This window comes from Manis javanica, chromosome 5, assembly GCF_040802235.1.
Source record: "Manis javanica isolate MJ-LG chromosome 5, MJ_LKY, whole genome shotgun sequence".
NCBI classification, from domain to species: domain Eukaryota; kingdom Metazoa; phylum Chordata; class Mammalia; order Pholidota; family Manidae; genus Manis; species Manis javanica.
This window is the reverse complement of record NC_133160.1, coordinates 103,639,598-103,661,052: the sequence shown is the minus strand read 5'-3', so window position 1 is coordinate 103,661,052 and position 21,455 is coordinate 103,639,598. Positions and strand designations below refer to the sequence as shown.

The 21,455-nt window shown below is 36.0% G+C and overlaps 1 protein-coding gene across 8 annotated transcripts in view; it reads right to left on the bottom strand.

Moving 5' to 3' along the window:
- The window catches only part of MAPK10 (mitogen-activated protein kinase 10), a 321,575-nt gene that overhangs the window by 27,748 nt on the left and 272,372 nt on the right, over positions 1 to 21,455 (bottom strand). For all 8 annotated transcript variants that reach the window (XM_037021186.2, XM_073237345.1, XM_073237344.1 and 5 more), the window contains 2 exons: positions 1,702 to 1,765; positions 5 to 82 (listed from right to left, as the gene is read on the bottom strand). In XM_037021186.2, the coding sequence (XP_036877081.1) occupies positions 5 to 82; positions 1,702 to 1,765 (142 nt within the window). The remainder of the gene's footprint in view (positions 1 to 4; positions 83 to 1,701; positions 1,766 to 21,455) is intronic.

Below are 21,455 nucleotides of genomic sequence, written 5' to 3'. Positions count from 1 at the left end.
GTACCTGAAGGAGAAGGTTGTCCTTTTACAACACCATTTTTAGTCTTTTCTTCTGAATTCATAACTTCCTTGTAGATAAGTTCTGTAAGAAACAGTTATCAGTGCTATAAAAACAAATTTCTCCTTAATCCATACAGAAAATTTATTAATGACAAATAATAACATTTTGATGGGGTTGAGTAAATTTTAAACTCATAGGGATTCCTTTACTTCTGTATTTCTACATTTCTTGCACAATCACAGAGCCTGGCAAAACTAGGTGCTTAATAACACATTTGACCAAATAAATTTATGGAGAATATAATTCTTTTGGAGATCTGATGCATTCTAACTTTATCTCTTAAGGATCTTTTGTTCTTTTTTATTCATTCATTAAGAGATGTGCATATTCTCATGACTTTAAACTATTATTTTCCAAATCTCACTTCTTTTTTCCAGACTCAAATCTTAGGTTAAAGCTAACCTTGCCTAAAACCATACATTAAAAACTATTATATTTATTCCCAAACTAACATCCATTTTTGCTTTTTTTTTTTAACTAGAATTGAACTTGTATATCTTCATTTCTTTCTACTTTACCCCCTTTAGATAAAAATAATTCAATAATACACATTCTTGCTTAGCAATGCCTTGCAATTTATATAATCATCATCTTTTATGTATATTTCTTTCTCCAGTTTCTCACAATTTAGTCGATGTCTGTCTTCCTCAAGTGATTTGTTTCTTTACACTCACCTACTCAAACAATACCCTAAGAATGCCTCCTTGTCCTTATTTAGGTCGAGTGTTTTCTCTCTACTATTTAGCATCATTTTTTACTATTTATATGTGTTCATTTTCAATATTCTCCAAAGGGCCCCTTGATCAGTGGAACCCTTTACTAACTGTATAACACATTTTGTTCATTCCTACCTTTCACCTCCCCCATATGTCCCCATTCTGGTATTTTTCTCTGCTTTTTGTTTTCCCAGTTTACAATCACTAATTCACTCAAGGTAGCTCCAACATTTCTACCCTCCAGATCATCCCTTTATGTTCCCCCTCATTTTGTCATGATGTTATGATAACAAACTAATCACTTGTTGTGATGTGCATTTGGCTTTCTCATATTTATTCTCTTCTGTAGTTATAATAGTTTAACAATTTAGTTTCTGCTTTGTTTTACCGTGAGTATAATCTTGAACATGCAGTTTGTGTTTGGGAAAGTTTTGCTGGAAAAAAAAGAATTAATATATTGATTCATTCTTTTTTTACTTTAAAGGAGAAATAAGTCTGTCACTTAGATATACATATTTTCTAATTTAATTCTAAAGTTCTATAAATCAAGTGAATGAATTCAAACACTAGCTATATTTTATAATGTCTAAAATCATCTCAATTTTATCCATTTTATATGATCATTTTATGTACAAACATGGAATATTTAACTGTGAAATTTCAAATTGAAGCCTGCCCTCCATCATGACAAATACTTTGATAAGCAATACTATTTAAAAGTAATTAACTCATTTCATTACTGAGGAAATATAATATTGTCATTAGTATGAGAAATAGATGAAGTTTTAGGAGTTTCAAAAATAGTCTGAGGATAGCAATTCTAAAATCATCTGTTGCTAAATTGTTTTAAAAGGAATATCTTTGACAATACTTCCTGAGTTTCAATAAAGCCATAAGTATATTTTATTTAACTAGCAGAGTCACCTTTCCATTCTTCAATGGTGTGTTCTCTCTCGTCCAACTGTTTGTCATAAATCTGAGGTGGAGGCTACAGAAGAAAAAAAACAGTAAGTTTTGTGTAATAACCCAAACATAACCCAGTCTTACAGCAGATGGTGGTGCCGGGCTGTTCATTAAATGCTATTCGGTGGTGGCGACCATGATACCATATAAATCATGGAGTCATTACAGTGGCACAGAGGTTAAACTTTCCCCACAAACTTATGGAGGATTCATTTATATGCCAGAGTTTGCTGCTGACCAAATAAAGCAGCAGACTCCAAATCCTGAGAGTTCGCATCCCCAAACCTTCTGATTCAAAACCCAAGTGGAAGCAAGTAACAGCCAGTTTTTAAAAAGCAAATGAGACACTTGATTAAAAGGGCCTATATCTGCTTCTTCCATTCATTTGCACTATAGCAGAACCCTACTAAGATTTTGTTCTGTTTTTAGACCGTCTTGAAGAATTGTCTTTAATACCCTCAAAAGACCATAGCACTTGTTCTCAGTATAAAGGAATACATAGATCTAATCAACCTTGTACTTTTTTCTGAAGCATAAAACCTTTACATACAGCTGTGTGTCCTATATTGAAATGATTTAAGATATTTTTTCTCCTCAAGCAGAAGATGCTACCAGTTGCCTAAAGAGGTGGACCCCCTTGCACCCAAGTGGCCCCTTGGTTAGCCTTCTCTGGGAGATACGATATGACAGAACCTTCAGTCTGACTATGGTATCAGCATTCTTCTTGCTATGAGGAGCTCAGAACCACAGAAACACTGATGCTGCCCAGCAAGGGGACTGGGATGACCAGGCACTGCCCTCAGGACCCGACTGAGGCAGGACCTTCCACCCCAAAGTATAAATGACTCCTAAATTATAGGAATAGTGTGATTTGATGAGTGAATGAGTAAAACGAGATTATTTTTGCAAATGTGTGAACCTGTCATCTAAATCCGCTATGCAAAGCCAAACTCTGTTTATGTAAAGACGCCCTGCCAAGTGGCAGGTTTCCTGCTTTGCCTCTTCCTGAGCAAGCGTAATGCTGACATGAGGTCACCTGCCAGACACCGTGGGCACAATCTCTCAGAGGCCCCCAGAGCTCTGCACACTTTCTTCTTCTAACAATGTACTCAGCTAGGATTCTCTGTGGCTGACTTCTCCAGGCAGTGGATTTTTCCATTCAAGTTTGAAAACTGAACATGGCTCAAGAGTACATCTATAAACTATGCCAAAGTTTGCAAATGCCATTTTCTCTTTGCAACAAAACTATTTTAAGAGAGGTTTTCCTTGGAGCTTTAGCATACAGCTATTGCTGATGCATAAAGCACAAAGTACATAGATTCTAACCACAAACAAACAACAAAGAAAGAAAGCATTGAACACAAGACTTTTCCTTTCAATAAACCAAGAGGGCTGCTTTAAACACACTTGCATTATAGTTATGGTCAAAAGGGCTACAGGTTCAGGGGTTTTCTGTTTGTTTTTAAGAGGAAGTTCAATCTCCTGCTGTGGAAGACTACACTGACATAAAGATGTCTTCTATATAACAATATAACAGAGTAATTCACTAATAATCCAAAGAGAGTAATGTCATATGTATCTATGTGCCTGGGCAGCAATCCTTAGCATGTGATGGTCCCTAACACTCCTTGACTCTACCTGTTAAAGACAAGCTAGTGTTCTATCACTCAGTTGTTTCATTTCCCTACCTATTAAACAGAAAATGATTCTCTCTTTTCAGGTAACAATCTAATTTAAAAAAGATACTGGGAGTGGAGATAAAGAGGAGTACTCCAGAGAGTATTTTAAGAGAGTTTAGTAGATTAGAACATTTTTTGATGTGAGAAAATTAAGGATGAGAAGAAATTAAGGATAATATAAGAAGAGTTGTTAGGGCTTGTGACTTGCATGCTTTTGAATATTCTTCAAGGGACTGAAGATTTCCTCTTTTATTTCTGGAGATTTTGACTTCTACTTCCTTGACTGAAACTCTTGCAGAAATTGAACCACAATTCATATGAAGTGCATATGAATTCACATGAATTACTTAATATGGATTAAATATACTTTATTATTTATCATATATTAATTAGTATATATTCATGTGCAAATTGTTTTTGTTAAATGAGAAACACATGGACAAATAGTCATTTTAGTAAATATTATAATTAATTTATTCATTTGTAAAACTCATTCATTCAGTAAAAGTCTTGAGTACCTAATATGTGCCAGATATATGAGAAATGAAGATTATAAAACTGTATAATGTGACTGCTGACTTCAAGGAGCTTGAAATTTAGTGGGGTAAGACTGATGCAAAACAGATAATGTGCAGTATGACACAATCTGAAGGAAATACATACATGGCATATGGGGGCAGAGTAAAGAAACCTTAACAAAACTCTAGCAAAACCTTTTCTGCTCAGAGCAGATGACATCTGCACTAGTTTAGGGAGCAAAACATGTGTAAGAGTTTGTCAAGATGAAAGGAGAAGGGGAAAGGATGACTCCAGGCCAAAGGCACAGAATCTGTAAAACACAGTGGTGGCGGCCGTGGCTCATGTTGATCTGTTTGGGTACATGCGCATGCACATGCAAAGAGAACTGGAAGCAGCTCTGAGATAATAAAATATAACATACGTGGTCAGAAATGGCAAAAAGGCTGTGCCTAGAGAAGCAGATGAGTCAGGCAAAGGCTCGATCAACGATAAGGGTCTGGTTACCATGATGTGGAAAAAAGACTTCTTCCTGCAGCGGAAGAGAAACCACCGAGGAACATAAGAGAACAGCATGGCCAAATCTATGGCTGGGTTGAAGAAAGACGAAACTGAAAGCAGAAAGAAGAGTTAGGAAGACTGCATGATCTAGAAAAAATGTTTAAAGGTCTGTCTGGAGTAAGGAATGTAAGAATGGATAGAAAATATAGATTCAAGGATAATTAATAAATATTAATAAATCAAATCGGTAGAATTTTGTTTGATTGAAGGTGTTCAATGGGAAAGAAGAATGACTTGCAGATTTCTAAGCTGAGTAGCTGGGCAATTTCATTGGAGGAGCCGTCTCAAGAAATAGAGAAGGAAAAGTGGGAGTGACATTGGTAAGGAGGTGAGCCTTAGTGCCACGTGGGCAAAAATGTCTGTTTGAGAATTAAATATACAATCTAATGTTCACAGAAATGCTGTTGGCTAGAGATGTAAAGATTTGAAACTATTAGCAAGAGGTGTTTGGTAAACTTAAGATAATAGAAGAGGTCACTCATGGAAGGTGTGCAGAAAAGAGTAAAGGGCCAGAGTGGACCATGAGGCACCAAGGTTTCAAGGTTGACCAGAGGAAGTTCAAGTCTACAAAGAAGATGATGACAAAGAAGGAGGAGGAGAAGGGGAGGCGATGGGGAAGAACGAGGAAGAGAGGGACTTAGAGAAATTCGTGGAGAATGAGGATAGTGCAATGTTACAGAACTCCAGTGATCGAAGAGTCCAAAAAGAGGAAGTAAACTGGCATTTCCTTGTGAATGAAATAAATGAAGACTTGGGCTTTCACACACCAGAAAGGCATGGCATGCCTTTGAGCCCATAAAGATTTCCACACTTCAAAATTGCCATCACACCCAGAAATATTCAGATAGATCCTTCGCTCAGGATTAACTAACATTAATATGAGAGCGCACCTTAAAAATTGGAACAAGACTAGAAGACATATCCTCCATACCAATACAGATATTGTCCATAAATAAAACAAAAAGGACCTGCCGAGCAGAACTGAGGAGAGAGAAGACAGCTCTTATGCTCTCAGATCCGCTCTCCCAGTCATCTTAGAGGACTTGTAAGTGAAAAACATTGGTCTGTACTAATTAAAGGAAGTCCCTTTATTTTTTCTAAGAAGATACCATATGTTAGGCTCTTTCTAAGAAGATACCATATGCCCTAATAATGCTCTTATCTGGAAAGTAAAATTCAAAGAATTTTCTTCCAAATTTCTTGAAGTCACATAGCTAATTAATGATGGAACTTGATAAAATCCCAGTTTAAGAATAATTCAGAGCAAATAGTAATTGAGATTAATTTTAAAAATAAGGGACAATGAAACAATATTTAAAGCAAAGATCTTTATAACAAAAAATAGAAACACAAGCAAATAGAGTGACTGTGTGTCTTCATTTGCCCAAAACACTCCCAGTTTGTGCTGGTTGTCCTTGCAGTTGTTAATAATAACCCTCAGCCCCTTCACCCTCATAAAAATTAGGTGGATGATTATGTGAGCACCCTACATAGCCATATGTAACATGGCATATTAGAGATCTCAGCATACTGTAATTAGAGGATGGAGAAAACAACTGAATTGCAACATTGCTTTTTGACCTCTAGGGTCTCAGTAACTGCAGCTGTGCCCTTTGCTGCTCTAAAACATCATGTCAGCATTTCCTCCCGTCTTCTCCATTTTTAGGAATGTAAAATTCAGCTATAAAATACAGTTCTTGCCAAAAAGTACATAAAATGGTCCAATTCTACATAATAAAACTGGAATTGGGGAACATGAATTCTGTTGGTCTTCTCTTGAGTTCTTGCTGCTGGGCATGATTTCTTGCTGAAGAGATCTCTTTAGTCAGTACCTACTCAATCCCTAATGACTTCTTTTATATCATAGATTTAAATAGCACTTTCTCACTGAGTAAAATGTCTGAATGTATTCTTTCCTTAATCTTCAAGATAATCCTATTTTCACAGCATTATAGAATGTTAGTGATGGGAAAAAGTTTAGAGATTATCTAATGCCGCCCTTGTTCAATTTGCAAATCAGTATAAGTGATTGGTCCATGGTCATAGAGTTAATTCGTGGCAGAGTTATGGATAAAATGCATTTTCTCTTCTGGGAAAAGAAGGAATGAAGGAATTCTTATGGGTTGAAGAAATGTTAAATTGAATAACACCACTTACAAAAGATTTTCATTAGTAACAAATTTGAGCCTGCCACTCTGATTTCTGTACCAATTTTCTGTCACTCTACACATGTAGCTCTATCTGGCAAATATTACCCCAGTGGTCAACACTTATATTCCTGAATGCTTTCTGTCAAAATATCTTGGACAACATCAGGACCTCGACACGTTAATCTCAAAAGTGATGAGAATCAGATATGAGAAATCTAAATTGTACAAAGTTGCTCCTTCTAATCCATCTTTGAGCATTGAATTAACATTTTTTCCGTATCGGTCATGTTCTGAACCATATGACAACCATCAAGTCTTTTGTTTTCTGTTCCTTTTGCCCTAATTAAATATTTAGTATGGTTTTGTTCCACTTTTTCTGCCTGTGTTCTGCTGCCTTGTTGAAAAATGCTCACAAACGTTTTCAATAGCATTATTTTTCAGTGTGTTTTTCACGTTCTCCACTAATTCAGCAGCTAGATCAAAGAAAATGATATCATGTCCTATTGAAACATGCTTTGTGTTTTCTTCTTAACCTTTAAAGTTTGATGATTGCCAAAAGATGCATGATTTTTTATAAAGCTTCAAACAAGAAGGGTCAGTGTTAGTATAAAATTAAATCGGAAATCATTTAAGAAAAATTTGTTCTTAGATTTCCTTGAATCTATACATATAGAAGAAGTTTTCCAAACGTATTTAAAATTTTTGATGTATAGAACTTCTTAAAATTTTAACCTCCTGACTGGAAAATAAACATTTAGATAGAATAATGTTTATATAGCACTAAATAATAGGTACTTTTATTTTTATTTATTTTTTTCTTGGCTAATGACACTGTTTAGTATGCTCCATTTTTTTCTAAACTTTATATGCACCAGAGCACCAATAACAGTTCATTATATGAACCCCATTGTGATGGAGTTCAGTATTTGTTTAACAGTCTTACCAATAATCTGCCAAATTACTAAAGGTATAGTAGTAATATGTGCAATTTTCAAGAAACTGATGAAATATGGTTATTTTTCAGAGTTAAATAATTTGTCTATATTAGAACCATATTATGCACTGAACAATGAGTGGTTTCCAATTATCAGAAATTTCATTACTTTCTGAAAGCAGACAAATGGCAGTTTATAATGCACTATCAATTGTTTTTTTTTTAATTGCTCAGGCAAGTTTTCAAAAACAGTGTCTGTGCTCTTGAATAGAAATTAAACAAACCAATACTACAGATGAACTAAATGCTCTTAAGTCTGAGTAGTTGAAAGTACCCTGCAATGGGGAATAAAAGGTTAATAAAATCTGTCTCTCAAAGCTAATCTGATTAATTCTTCTTTCCTAAATTGCCTTGAGTTGGGTCCCCAACCAGGGCTGGAGAAGGAGATTCATGTGCAAGTGATCCTTTGAAGAGGTGCCCTCAGGGGCCTCCTGCCAGGGAGGGAAGGAGAATGGGTAGGAAGCGTGAATGGCACAACAGAGTCAGTGACCTTAACAAGAACTGTTTTGGTGCAGAGGCCAGACTGGGCAATGTCAGAGTAAGTGTGAGGTGAGAAATGAAGATTTAGGAGATTGAATAACTCTGAGAGGTTTTTTACAGGGAGTGATGAGGAGCTGATCAGCTTCAACAATCTGGTTAAAGGAGGCTGAGGGAGAAATATAGACTGTCTCCTAAGGATTTGGTTCAATTGTCTAGATGGAAAGTAGTGGCATGGATTGAAAGGTGCAATAAGGAAGAGTAGGTTTGTGTGAATAGGGGGTGTGTCCAGTTCAATATTCAACTTGTTAATTTTGAGATGCCGATTAAAATGCTAGTGATTGTCAGATTGATAGAAAAGGAAATCAGGACTATATGGGACAATGTCTAGATCTGAGAGTCATTTATGGCAATTAAAATTAAGTTTGTGGTCAAAGATAAGATTCCCAGGGAGAAAAGAAATTAGAGCAATAGGAGAGAACTCCTGGGATCCACAATTCTAAGAGACAAGAACACAACTCAGACAGCAGTGGAGCCTGGAGAACCGGAGAGGTATCACCACAGCAGGAAGGGGGAGATGTGCCAGAAAGGAGGCTGTTGTCAGCTTATTTAAGTAGCAAAGCACCTAGAAGGCCACCATCTTAGAGAAAGTGGTTTCAAGGTTTCAGAAGTACACTATAGTAATTAGGAAAAAACAGAAACTTGGCTATAATAGTGGAAGTTACTTCCATTGATAATGGCAGCTCCCATTGCTAAAGGTTTAGTAAAATAGTATGTATCTACAGGCTTTCTTTATTCTTTAAAATGAAGGCAGCTAGAGCATGTTTATGTGTATAATCACCAGTGAACACTGAAAGCTAGGATGCACACAGGGAAAGAGAGGCCCACATGCAGAAAAGAAAGACCATACACAAAGAAATACTGTATCCTGGAGAGTGTCAGTGACTCTATCACAACACTGTCACTTCCCTCCTCGACATCTGCGTCATCCTGATACCATTCATACAAAGTTGATTTTCATATATTACCTCATGTAGTCCTATAACAACCCTCATCTTCTAGGCATACAACTGAAGCACATAAGCACAGATTAATTAACCTTTTGGTAAGTGGTAGAGACAGTTTTTAAATCCAAATTTCTCCAAATACAAAATCCATGTTCTTTTCAGTTCCCTGCCCAACTATACCTCAAAATATACTAATTTAGTCTGTTAAAATAAATACATTTAAAAGTTTTCTTAGTCAAAAAGGGCAATATGGAACAACAGGATAAAAAATGGTCGGTGCTGTCTCTAGCTGGAGGAGCCCTGAAAATGCTATTAAGCAGTATTCCAGACGGCCTCTTCCTGTCCGCTCAACAGAGGAGCTGTTAGCAGGAGCACTGTATTGTGACGCTGCCACCTTGTGGTTAGAAGAAAAAGCAAACATTAAGTAAAGTGCTGGAGTGTGAGTTCATTTTCATCAAATTGCTCTGCCCCAGGGATTCTCAAGTGTAGCTGCACACTGAAATCATCTGGAAGTTTTAAAAATGCTGATATTTGAATATCACCCCTCAGAGATTTAGATCTAATTGGTCTGGAGTGACATCTGGGCATAGGATATTTAAAACTTCTCAGGTAATTCTAATGTACAGCTAAGAATAAGACCTCTGTTCTAACTACTGAGGCAGTAATCAGAGCAAGTTTTATCATTTGCTCAAGTATGTGTCATTTGTATAAATACAAGAGAAAATACAAAAGAAAAGGTAAGTAATTTTCTCTCATTTTTCAATTTCTTGGTAGAATAAAGTGATTTGTGAACAACAGCAGCAGATGCACAGACTCCAAGAAGGGACTAGTGGTTACCAAAGGGAAGAGGGTGGGGACGGCAGATGGGAAGGGAGGGAGAAGGGGATTAAGGGTCATCATGATTAGTACACATGATGTAGGGGGTCACGGGGAAGGCAGTATAGCACAGAGAAGACAAGTAGGGACTCTATAGCATCTTACTATGCTGATGGACAGTGACTGCAATGGTGTGTGTGGTGGGGGGGGACTTGATAATATGGGTGAATGTTGTAAGCACAATGTTGCTCATGTGAGACCTTCATAAGATTGTAAACCAATTATATTTTAATAAATAAATAAATAAATAATCTTAAAAAATGATTTGTGAACAGTAATCATCACTTGCTATGGTTTTAAAGAACAGGAGCAGAGAGATTTCTGAATTGAGAGCAAAGTAGACATGAGATTTGTATCTCTAATCAAAGTGAGTGAGAAGAATCTCTGAGCCTTTTGAGTAAGTCACAGATTTCCTGACAGGACAACAGAAAGAACGAACACTAGACTCAGAGCACCCTAGACTCTGACACTAGTAAGATGAGTGACCTTGGGCAAGTCACCTAGTTTGCAATAACTCTGTCTTAATTATCAGGGAAGAATGTCACATACTGCTTTAGTCAAGAGGACACTCATTCCAAATGTTTAACAAGTATTATTCCAGATAATTTGACATACATCTCTCGAACCTACAATGTGTAAAGCATTGTATTATCATTTGTTATACATGGAAATCACTAAGGTTGCTTGGCAACAACACAGCACTAGGTGACCAGAGGTACCTTTGAAAGCTAGTAATGCAAGTTTTAATTATAATGTGAACTGAGTGTAATTAGAAAACCTAAGTAAATAATGCTGTAGTGGCTCAACAAGGAAGTTAAAGTCAGTTTTCTCCATTTTTTCATGCTGTTCTATAGCTTTTTCAGATGTTAGGCCACAAATTTATTATCTTTATACCATCGAAAAATTTAATCATGTCTTGAAAATGGATTTTTCTTTACTGTTCTTTGGAAATTAAGTTTCTCTATGGCTCTTTAATCAAAAAGACTGAGTAACTATACCACCAATCACGGAGTGTCCAAGTCATAAATCTTTCTTTCTTCATTCATTTACTTAGCAAGTATTTGTTAACCAATACTATGCTATGCCATCCTCAAATTCTACCTCTCTAAACCCAAAATCTAAACGTTATGTTGTTAGCTTTTAAACATCTCTTTAATCTTCTGCCCATGTCTGCTCTCAGGCCATCATCAGTTTTAACCTATGTTACTATGGATTTATCCTGCTGCCTTCCATCTTCCTTTCTCTACTCCAGTCCCACTTTGCAGACAGTGACCTTCAGAAGTTCAAATCCAGTAATGTTATTCTTCGGTTTGCTAGTTTTGAATGGCTTCCCTTCACCTTGAGGGTAGAGTGAACGCTCCATCACAATGTTCAGACACTCCTTCTGTACATGGTCCCTGCCCACCAGCCCAAATGGTTTCTTACCCTCCTTCATTGATCACCCTAAAGATGTGCAGTTCTCCAATTCAATCTTGACCGTGGGATTTTTGCACAACACAGTCTCCTGTCTTTCTTCACCTGGTTAATCCCTGCTTCAATTTAGATATTAGTTCCTCCAAGGAGCCTTCTCTAACCCACATTACTGAGTTGAGTTTTTCTATGTGCTTTGGTAAGCTTAAAATGTGGACTACTTATCACTGAATTTTTACTTGTTTTATTTCTCTCTAGACTGTGGGGACAAAGTCTTGAGTACACAGATTGCATCTTTGTTCAAGAGAGTCTAACACTGTGTATAGTACATATAACATTATATAGACATTCAAACATACTGAATGAAGTAATGGAGGGAGCCATGTGGATAATCTGCAGGAAGGGTGTTCCAGGCAGAAGGACCTGCATGCAAAGATCCTGAAGGGGGAGCTTGCTTGGCATGGTGAGTGAGCACCAAGGAGGCCAACTCACAGGAACAGAGTGGAAAGGGGAGAATGTAGAAAATGCAACCTGAAAAGTAGGCAGGGGCCAGATCACATAGAACAATGTTATTCAAACTGCAGTCATGAAACAAATTAATGAGTCATTACTAGCACCTATAAGTAACCAAGAAGAGTGCACTGAGATAGACAAAGACAGAATCTGAAGAATTTCCTTTTGGGTTTTTTTTTTTGGTGTGTGTGTGTGTGTGTGTGTGTGTTGGGTCATTACGTAAAACACCTTTCTTACTTTGGGTTATAATAACAAAATCTGGAATAACACTGAAGTAAAGTTCTGTAAGCCATGAGTACTTTGAGTTTTACTATAAACAGGATCAGAAGCCACTGGAGAATATTAGCTAAGGGATTATGTAACCTGTTTCACATTTTAAAGGAAAACTCTAGGCTCTTGAGACTAGACCACAGGGGACAAGAGTGGAGCTGGGAGACAAGTTTGAAGACTATTACAAGGTCCAGGGTAGAGATGATGTTTGTTGGGGGCAATGGATGAGGAGCCAACCAAGTCAGAATCTATTTAGAAGGTAAGGTCAATATGATTGGTTGAAGATAATCATCATTTTCTACAGTTATTCTGAGGCTTAAATAAGACTGGATATGAGAAAGGACTTTATCAATACTAGAGAAATGCTCAGCATATTACAGCTGAATTTGATTCAAATTAAACTTATTGATCATACAACATGCATCAGCCACTAATCTCACTGTTCTCCGCATTTGGTACGTAAAGCTGAATTTCTCTCCCAAGGAACTTTAGAGCAGTGGAGTTTGGGGAGGTAGACACAAAAATGGATCATTCCAGCATAATGTGTGATTATGGGGAAGGTTCTAATGAAAAAATGTTAACTTAAAATTCTGAGAAGCCACAGCTTTTATTGCAAGACTTTCCACAGGCAAAAGAACACATTAGCCTCAGTAATATATTATAGGACAAAAATGAGCTCTAAGGAGCTAGAATAAAATTCTGGATGAAAATCAGCACATTGAGCATAAATACTGTTGAGTCAGCCTATTAAGGCCACATGTCATTTACACCTCTGCCCTACAGTCACAAAACAGAAGCAAAATGAGCAAAATGAGCAGGAGGAAAAAAGATCTTCAGCACTCATGGACTGGTAACATGACTCAATAACAATTCATCCTAGAGCCACTGACCAAGAAAACTATACTCCTCTAGTCATCGTAAATGGCTGGCCCTCGGATACAAAGCCACAGATAACACAGAAACATAGTTACAGAGTTAGTAACTTTATTAAGGAAAATGGATTTGCCTACACTTTATTGCTCTTACAGGGACATGGTTGTATTTTAACTTAAAATTTAGTATTTTTGCAATTACAAAGTATTTTTATTCATTTAAAAATATACAATCTTTCTCATTGCAAATCTTTTTTTTCCTTCTTCTTGCACTTACCTCTCTGAAAAATAACAGAACATGACTTAAAGGCTCTGGATTAATGATATTTTTCAATCAGGAGTAGAGAGTTTTGCTAATCTAGTAATTACTGCCCTTTCTACCTACATGAATTCCACAGACATTTGGCACATTATATAAGAAAATGCCCTTGTATCACTTCTACATGAAAGATGTTATCAGAACAAAGTGGGAAACACTATTATTATAAATACATTTTTATTCTAAATTTCATCAGTACATAAATTATTAAAAGACCTCCCTTGTGAAGAAAAATTAGATGTTTTTAAAGGATATTGTGACATAATGAAATGAGCCTGGCTTAGAATCTTGGAGTTTAGCTGTGGGCCTATATAAAAGTCATTTAAAAATTCTGCAGAATGGGAATGGTACCCAGAAGCAGTGATAGTTCTTTTAGTTGGGGCATTGCAGAATAGGAACATGATGGGAAGGTTAAATAAAAGTCAATACAAAAGTGATAAAAACATTTCATCAATTCAATTACTGATTCTGAGACCCCACAGTGTACTAGGAACATGTAGTTACACGGATGATGCAAATGAATGAGACAAACTCTTATCCTCAAGTTGCTCCTAGAGAAATAATTCCTAAGGTGTGTGTGGGGGGGCATAGGTTGCTTTGGGGTGGGGTGGCATGACTGGGTGGAAAAGAGAGTCGCTTGAGCTTGAGGGATTATTTCCAATTAATAATTCGCCCATAAGAAGCTTACATATCCCACACATCCCAATAAGAATTGTTGCTTTAATGTGTTGATGAGTGATGGCCATAGGAATTGATGACTGTTTCGTAGACGTATTTTGGAAGACAAAGGATGAGAATCACAAGTTTTCCTCTTTATAATCACAGAGAACTATGTAAGACATTAACATTGCCTTTATTTTTCCATTTAATTAATACATTTCATATAGTGAATTTCCTTAAAACAGAGCATGCCTTTTCATTCAGTAGTGAAATATTCCAAGACTAACTTAAAAAGAAAATAATTCTAAATGAGCTTTTTAGTAATGATAAAAATTAATTTCATTTTGATTTTCTTTAATGTCATATAGGTTAAAACTGCTAGGTTTGACCTTTTTTAGTCATATGAGAAGCTATAAAGTCTCTCTTTAATAATGTCATGTGTTTCCAAATTTGACTGAGCACTTTTACATATAATATCTTATCTGTTAAAACATTGTTAGATAGGGCATTTCATAGGTGATGATTAGTTGTGACAGTTACACAAAAACACCTCTGAATCTGCCATTCTTTTTTCACCCCACTGCCACTGAAGTTCATTTTGTTATCGTATCTTACCTCAACTACTTCACTAGCTCCCTAACTGGTCTTGCTGCTAATATTCATCATCCCACCTGTCACTGAAAGAATGGTCTGACTAACACATCTCCATGATTACCATTCCTATGGTCAGTCCCTGCGCCTTTGGCATGGGACTCCCTGGAGTGACCTAAGTGCCTCCTGACCTGCTTTCTGCTCACATTTCTCACCACTCTCATCCCTGGCCTCACTGCATCACTTCACAATTCCTCAGGTGAACTGCAAGAAGGTCCCTCTTCTCTCCTTGCCTTTGGACAGGCCGCTTCCTTTGTCTAGAAGACCCTGCACTTCCACCTCCTTTCCATTTGGCTAACTCCTGCCCACCCTTTTGGTCCCACTTATGACTTTTATTCCTCTTGAAAGCCTCTTCTGTGTACTAAAATATGTATAACAAATTATTCCTTTGGTTTCTGTAGTACCATGTGCTTCCCTTTATACAGAATTTACCAGGGTGGTTATAATTTCTAGTTTACTTGTCAATCAAGCTCCTATACTATAAGCTACTAAATAACAAAAACCAGGTCTTTTTATTATTATAATTAATGAATTCTCAGTAGCCATCCTGTATTGCAGCTCAATAAAAATTTAGGGAATGAATGAAGTGGACCTATTCATGGTAGAATGAGGTCTTGAGTCTGGGTCTTCTTATTGTGGCCCCTGAGTGGTTTCCACGTGCTCCATCTCCTTGTGTCAAGGCCTTCATCCCCACACTCTGTAGCTCTTTATCTACTGCCATTACCTAGAAACCCTTGGTTTGAGGAAGCTAGATTATAAGCCACAATATTATAAATTAACTCATTGCAAGACAAATTTTTTGCTTAGATTGTTGTGAAGCTTTCCATTTGTGGGGGAGCTATCATCACTTAAGAACTTCTCTGTGAGTGTATGTGCAAGAATTCTGGGTAGAAATAAACTTTTCTTTGTGATTAAACAGGAGTCACAAGGCAATGGAGCAGGGAACATGAGCAAACCTGCTTCAGAAAAAGAGGTGTTGACAGATTACTGAAAACAGCATTCTGTTGCATATGTCATGAAACAAAGTCACTGAAAGTGCTTTCTGCTGAACTTAGTCCAAAGTAACACACATCTTAGATAAGAAATTTTCAGAAAAAGTGCCTGAGGCATAGCTATTTTATCCTTCAATTCTTTCAAAGGACCATAAGAGGAGTTCAACTTTCAAAAGGCACATAAACATGGAAATCAGATTCCCTCTCCAATTAGGGACTGTGGGGGATTTCTTTTGGTTTTCAATTAAAAGAATTTTTCATAAACAAGGTACTGTGGGCCAGTATTCCACAAATGACCCTGTGAGTTTCATACTAAACCTGCAGCAAGTTATGGAAGTGTTTTTTATCATTCTTATGACTGTCTTGCCATTAGAAAGGGACATAATAATTTTATTATAGCACATACTCTTTGAAAGACCATAAACTTTTAATAGACTTATAAAAAGGGAGTGTAACCTTTTCAATATTCTGTCTCATCGCTGGATGAATCCATTTTACCTTCTCCTCACATATAATAGATGCCCTAGGGCCTAAGCAATGGTTCTACACTTGGGAAGAATATATTCAGATTCAGCCTGAATCTGAAGGTTACTGTGATTTAACACTCGAGCATGCTTCCTGACTGACTACCATTTTTCTTATTCTGCAGCTCCTTAAACTTTCAGCCTATAGACTTTTGGTTTTAGTAGAGGTTGGATGACATGCTGACTTCATCTCTACAGTTTTTATTTGGGGCTAAAAAAAGTTAAACATCCTACAGGTTTAGTAACTGTTGTTTTTCACATGATCACACATATTCATTTTCAACATCATTAAGAATTGTATTTTCTAATTATTTTCCCCTCTCTTAGAAGTGGAACTTCTCAGTTTACCTCCTAACCTTGATAGCATAACCAATCCTAAGCATGATTTCTGATACAAAATACTTGATTAATTTAATCATATGCTTCCCTCCTGCATAGTGTAGAAATTAGGCTTTTAATGTGTTTTTTGCTGGTTTTGTTTGTTTAACTTTTATGTTGAAATATACAACATAACCTTCTTCTTAAGAGGCAAAGAAACAAAAATCTTTGGAGACATATGGGGAAGAGAAAAATAGTGCAAAGGAAGAAAGTCCTTAATTAGAAGAAACAAAGTGGAAGCAAGATATGAGGAAAGTTGGACCTGTTATTCTCATGTAATCAGTTATTCCCTGTGGAACAATGTCAATAAACCAATTATAAATCCACCTTCCAACTGAACCCTTGAAGGCTTCAGAGCATAGGAAAAGAGCTAGCTACTTGAAAAGTAGACACTGGCTGTTAATTTCTGTTTCTTGATGAAACACCATTTTTAGGTTGCCTATGACTTCAGGAAACGTTTTCATATTGTCAATAAATTTTTTAAATCCTGATAAGGAAAATTGAAAGCATAGTGCTTTATTTTTATCTGTTACTCCTCTTCCTGCTACATCCCCTTCCAAAAAAAAAGTAGGACCTTTATGGGTTGTGTGTTTCTATATGATAATTAACACGTGGGCCTTGCAGGAAACACACAACCTCTGTAGAGCAGTATCAGTTTCTTCATCAATAAAGACTCTATGCTGAGACGCTCACAATGACAGGAGGATGGGCAGGAGTGCCTGGAGCTGCCTCGTACTTCTATACGCAACAGTTTAGAGGATTCTTGTTTGACAGACAGAAAGCTGTGGGGAGGCAACAGTCTAGTTTGATCTTTTATTTTAGCAACATTGCAGATAGGCAAACAAGGCAGGAATGCAAGTTACCAAATCAGTTATGTTTCCAAAGGTTAGTCATTTTATGACTTACCTCAAGGCAAAGCTGTCTGACACAGATTCTCTCTTCTGACTTACTCTTATTCTTTTCCTCTTGTTTTATTCTTCCTCTCACTATTAAATTTGGTAAGTTTTCATTAACAGAACACTTTACACACTGACACAGATGTCTTTACTTATCTCTTTGGAGCAGCTCTAAAAGGAGAAAGCATCACTTGTTTTTCTCTCCCACGCTCTGTGGATTACATTACTTTGCAGATCCTAGACAGATGCCACAATTGGATAATCTCTTTCAGAGATTGAAATGAAAATTTTAAGAAAATATACTTGGTCAAATTCCTACTCCCTTGAGTTAAATAGGTGGTTCTCACAAGACCTAAGAAGTCAACTAGGATAGAAGAAAAAAAAAATCACATTTGGAAGAATCTGACAGGACGTTATAACAGCCTTTCAGAGATCACCAGATATAGGACATTCTAGAAAACTAACTTTTGTTCCTCCCCATCTTTGTAAAAGAATTCTCCTTCAAGTGGTCTATTCAAGAGGTTAACTGTTAATTAACCTGTTATTAACAGGTTAATATTCACTGTCTAAATGGCTCACGGTAATATGTGAAAGAAAACCGCAGGACAGATCATCAGTCAGTGAGACATGTTCCCCTAAGAATGAATGATGCAACTCCTCCAACTTTGACACCTGAGAACTACGTATGTTCAGGGGATTCTAAATACCCCAATGATTTGAAATCAAGAAGAATGTTTTTCCTCAGTAGAACAATTTGCTAAAGTTAGAGACAAATTTATTTGTGTTTGAGGGAAGTACATATTCTTTTGTAAGTCATGTAGTGACAGGGGCCACTAAAAGCAGGTGCCTAATCTATCACAACATTTTGACAAGCTCCCACCAACATAATACCTAGCATTAAAACAATCCCAATGTGATTCAAAAGACATCTTCACTTCAACAGCTGAGGCACTGGGTATATGAAATGTAATGTAGTTATATTTTCTCTGGAAGGTAATTAGTAAACTGCTCACATTTTGCTGCTGAAAGAATACATCAGCATGAACAGATGGAAATTTAGAATTCCACAAATGGCAGATATTAGGAATTAGAGATATTGATTTAACTTTCACCAAGCAAATGAGAATCACAAAACAAGAACTGCTCTTCCTATAATTAAACACGTAATTAGAGTGCATCAAATTCATATCCATTCTAGCTCATGTTTTTTCCTACTGATTTCTAAATTTATATACATTCTGAGTATAATGACCTACTTAGAGTTCAACTCCACTCCAAAAGGGTCTTCCATGACACATAGATGGCACTTAACTATTTCTCAAGTAAGCCTGCAAAGGGCATCACACTAGCTTTTTCACAGCATGATGCATGCTGCAATAATAAGAAATCATAAGACTCAAAGAGGTAGTCCTGTGTCGGGACAGATGGAGAGAACAGCTGAGCGAGGGATTCAGCCAGTTTATGAACTCTGTGTGAGTACACAAATCATATTTAAAAGAATTCCTAGGAACATTTTGTTTGAAAAACAGAACTTAAATTATGGCAATTTTAGAATGGAGAGAAGAATGGTGATGTTTCACCTTACAGCCTCACTCAGTAATCTCTTCGTCTTCCCAATTCCTGACAACAAAAAGTCACTTGTGACCTGCACACAGATTATAGACTAGTGACAAGCACTTGGGAAATATTTAGATTGACTGACAGATTTAAAACACTTAATGACTGCTATAACATAGTGTAGAAATGAAATCCCTAACATTAAGTATCTCAGGTACCATTGTTAACTATCCTCTTCATTGCTCTGAAATGATGTAGTTTGTCCTACTTGTGAAAATACTTAAGATAACTTGGATATAATTTTTGTGTGTGACATTCCTAAAATGCTAGAAACAACCTGAGGAACCTATTTGAGGATAATTTCCTTCATGAAAGCTCCATAGAGAACTTTCCTGATTAAACTCAACTGATGTGCTCTATCATATATAGTGATTTATCTGATTACAAATATGAAAGAAAAAACTCTTTATAAATCTTCCAAATTTAAATCTGAGGTGGGGGAAACACCCATGATTGAAAGGATCTAAAGAAAAATAAAGGGGATTTTTTTTTTTTTACTTAGTAAAATTTTCTTCTTCTGCATCAAGAAGCAAGCTAGTAATAATATCAACAGTAAAATCCCAGGTCATACTCAGAGACATAGCACCATGTAGTCTGTTTTCTTTTAATGAAAAGCAATGGAGGTTTTTTACTCATTAAATGTTGAGAAACAGGTTTTCTTACTATTTTGTGAAATAAAATCCTTCTTCCTTCAGATTACTATAAAAATTTCTTAAAAAGCTCAAATGATGCAGATTATGTTTACTTTAATTTTTAAAAGGTATTTTCTACACATTGAGAGTTACTATTAAATTTTATATAATAAACTTCATATCCAAACTGGACACTAAGGGCAAACAAAAATAACATCTATTAATTGTTTTAAGTATGTGTCTGCATCTCATGACGGACATCAGATAACAAAGTCAATAGTTTTCGAATTTCAGATTGACTTTTTCAGAAGTTGTTTTGAGGACATGCTCTAACCTTTTGATACTGCTACTTACAGGGCAAAGTCAATTACAAAGACTTTAATTCCCTTTCCTCTCAATGGAAGAGATACAGCCCATAAAGAGAGCTGTTTTCATTTATAACTTGTTTAAATCATCTCTTCTAGGTGCTTTATATTTAACACAACAGTGTTAGACTCAACAATTTGATGAAGAGATTATAAAATATTTGAAGCAAGCACATACACATTGTGTTCAGTGGTTTACTCTCAAAAAATAGATAACTACTGATAATGGGTTTGAACATAAGATTCATTAATTTCATATTCATGGTAGCTCATATTTTTTTCTTATCCTAAACTTATATACAATCTGAGTCTAGTGAAATATATTTAATAAATTTATAATTGAATATATTTATAAGTCTATTCTTTTTTTTGTTGTTATCATTAATCTACAATTACATGAAGAACATTATGTTTACTAGGCTCCCCCCTTCACCAAGTCCCACACACACAGCCCATTACAGTCACTGTCCATAGTAAGATGCTGTAGAATCACTACTTGTCTTCACTGTGTTGCACAGCCCGCCCCATGCCCCCCCCACATGCTAATTATACATGTTAATGGTAATACCCCCTTTCTTTTTCCCTGCCCTTATGGTCTCAACAGAATTAGAGGACATTGGCTAAGCCATAGTTAATGAAGATAAAGATAGCACAAATAATAACTCATTCATGAAATAGGTTTAATAGAGCAAGTTAATTCATAATCAGATATTAGCTTTTTCTTATAAAAAATGTATTAAAGGGAATTAGCAACAGAGAATGAAATTATTTCCCCACCATCATCTTCAATCACTTGAGCTCTGTTTGAAGGCCCCAAATAGCCACTGTATTTATAGATATATCTTTAAACTATAAATGAAGTCTCTCCATTACTTAGTATACCAACTTCAGGATTCTTTAATCATTCAATAATAATCTATACATTTCAGTTACTAAAAACCTGGTCAGAACATTGATTTATAGTCAAACCCAATTTAAAATAAAATCATACTAGAGATAGATGATCACAATTTGTTAAAAATTTTTGAAAGCAATTGATTCACATTTGGTTAAAGATTAGACGATAATCACTGAAATTTAGTTATTACTGATTACATTGAAAGGGACAAGGTATTAAACATTCTTCTTACATTCAGAAAATTATACACTAAATAAGTTAAGTAGTCAAATAAGATAGATGACCCACATTTGGAGGAATTTATGCCCAGAGATGATAAGTTATAAGATTTCCAATCAATAAAAATTTCCACTAGCTATTAAGTGAACAAAAACCCACCAACATCAATGAAAGCAAGGACCTAATTTCTTGTTTTTAAATTTACTGCTGAGTTACCAACACTAAGGTCAATGTGAACA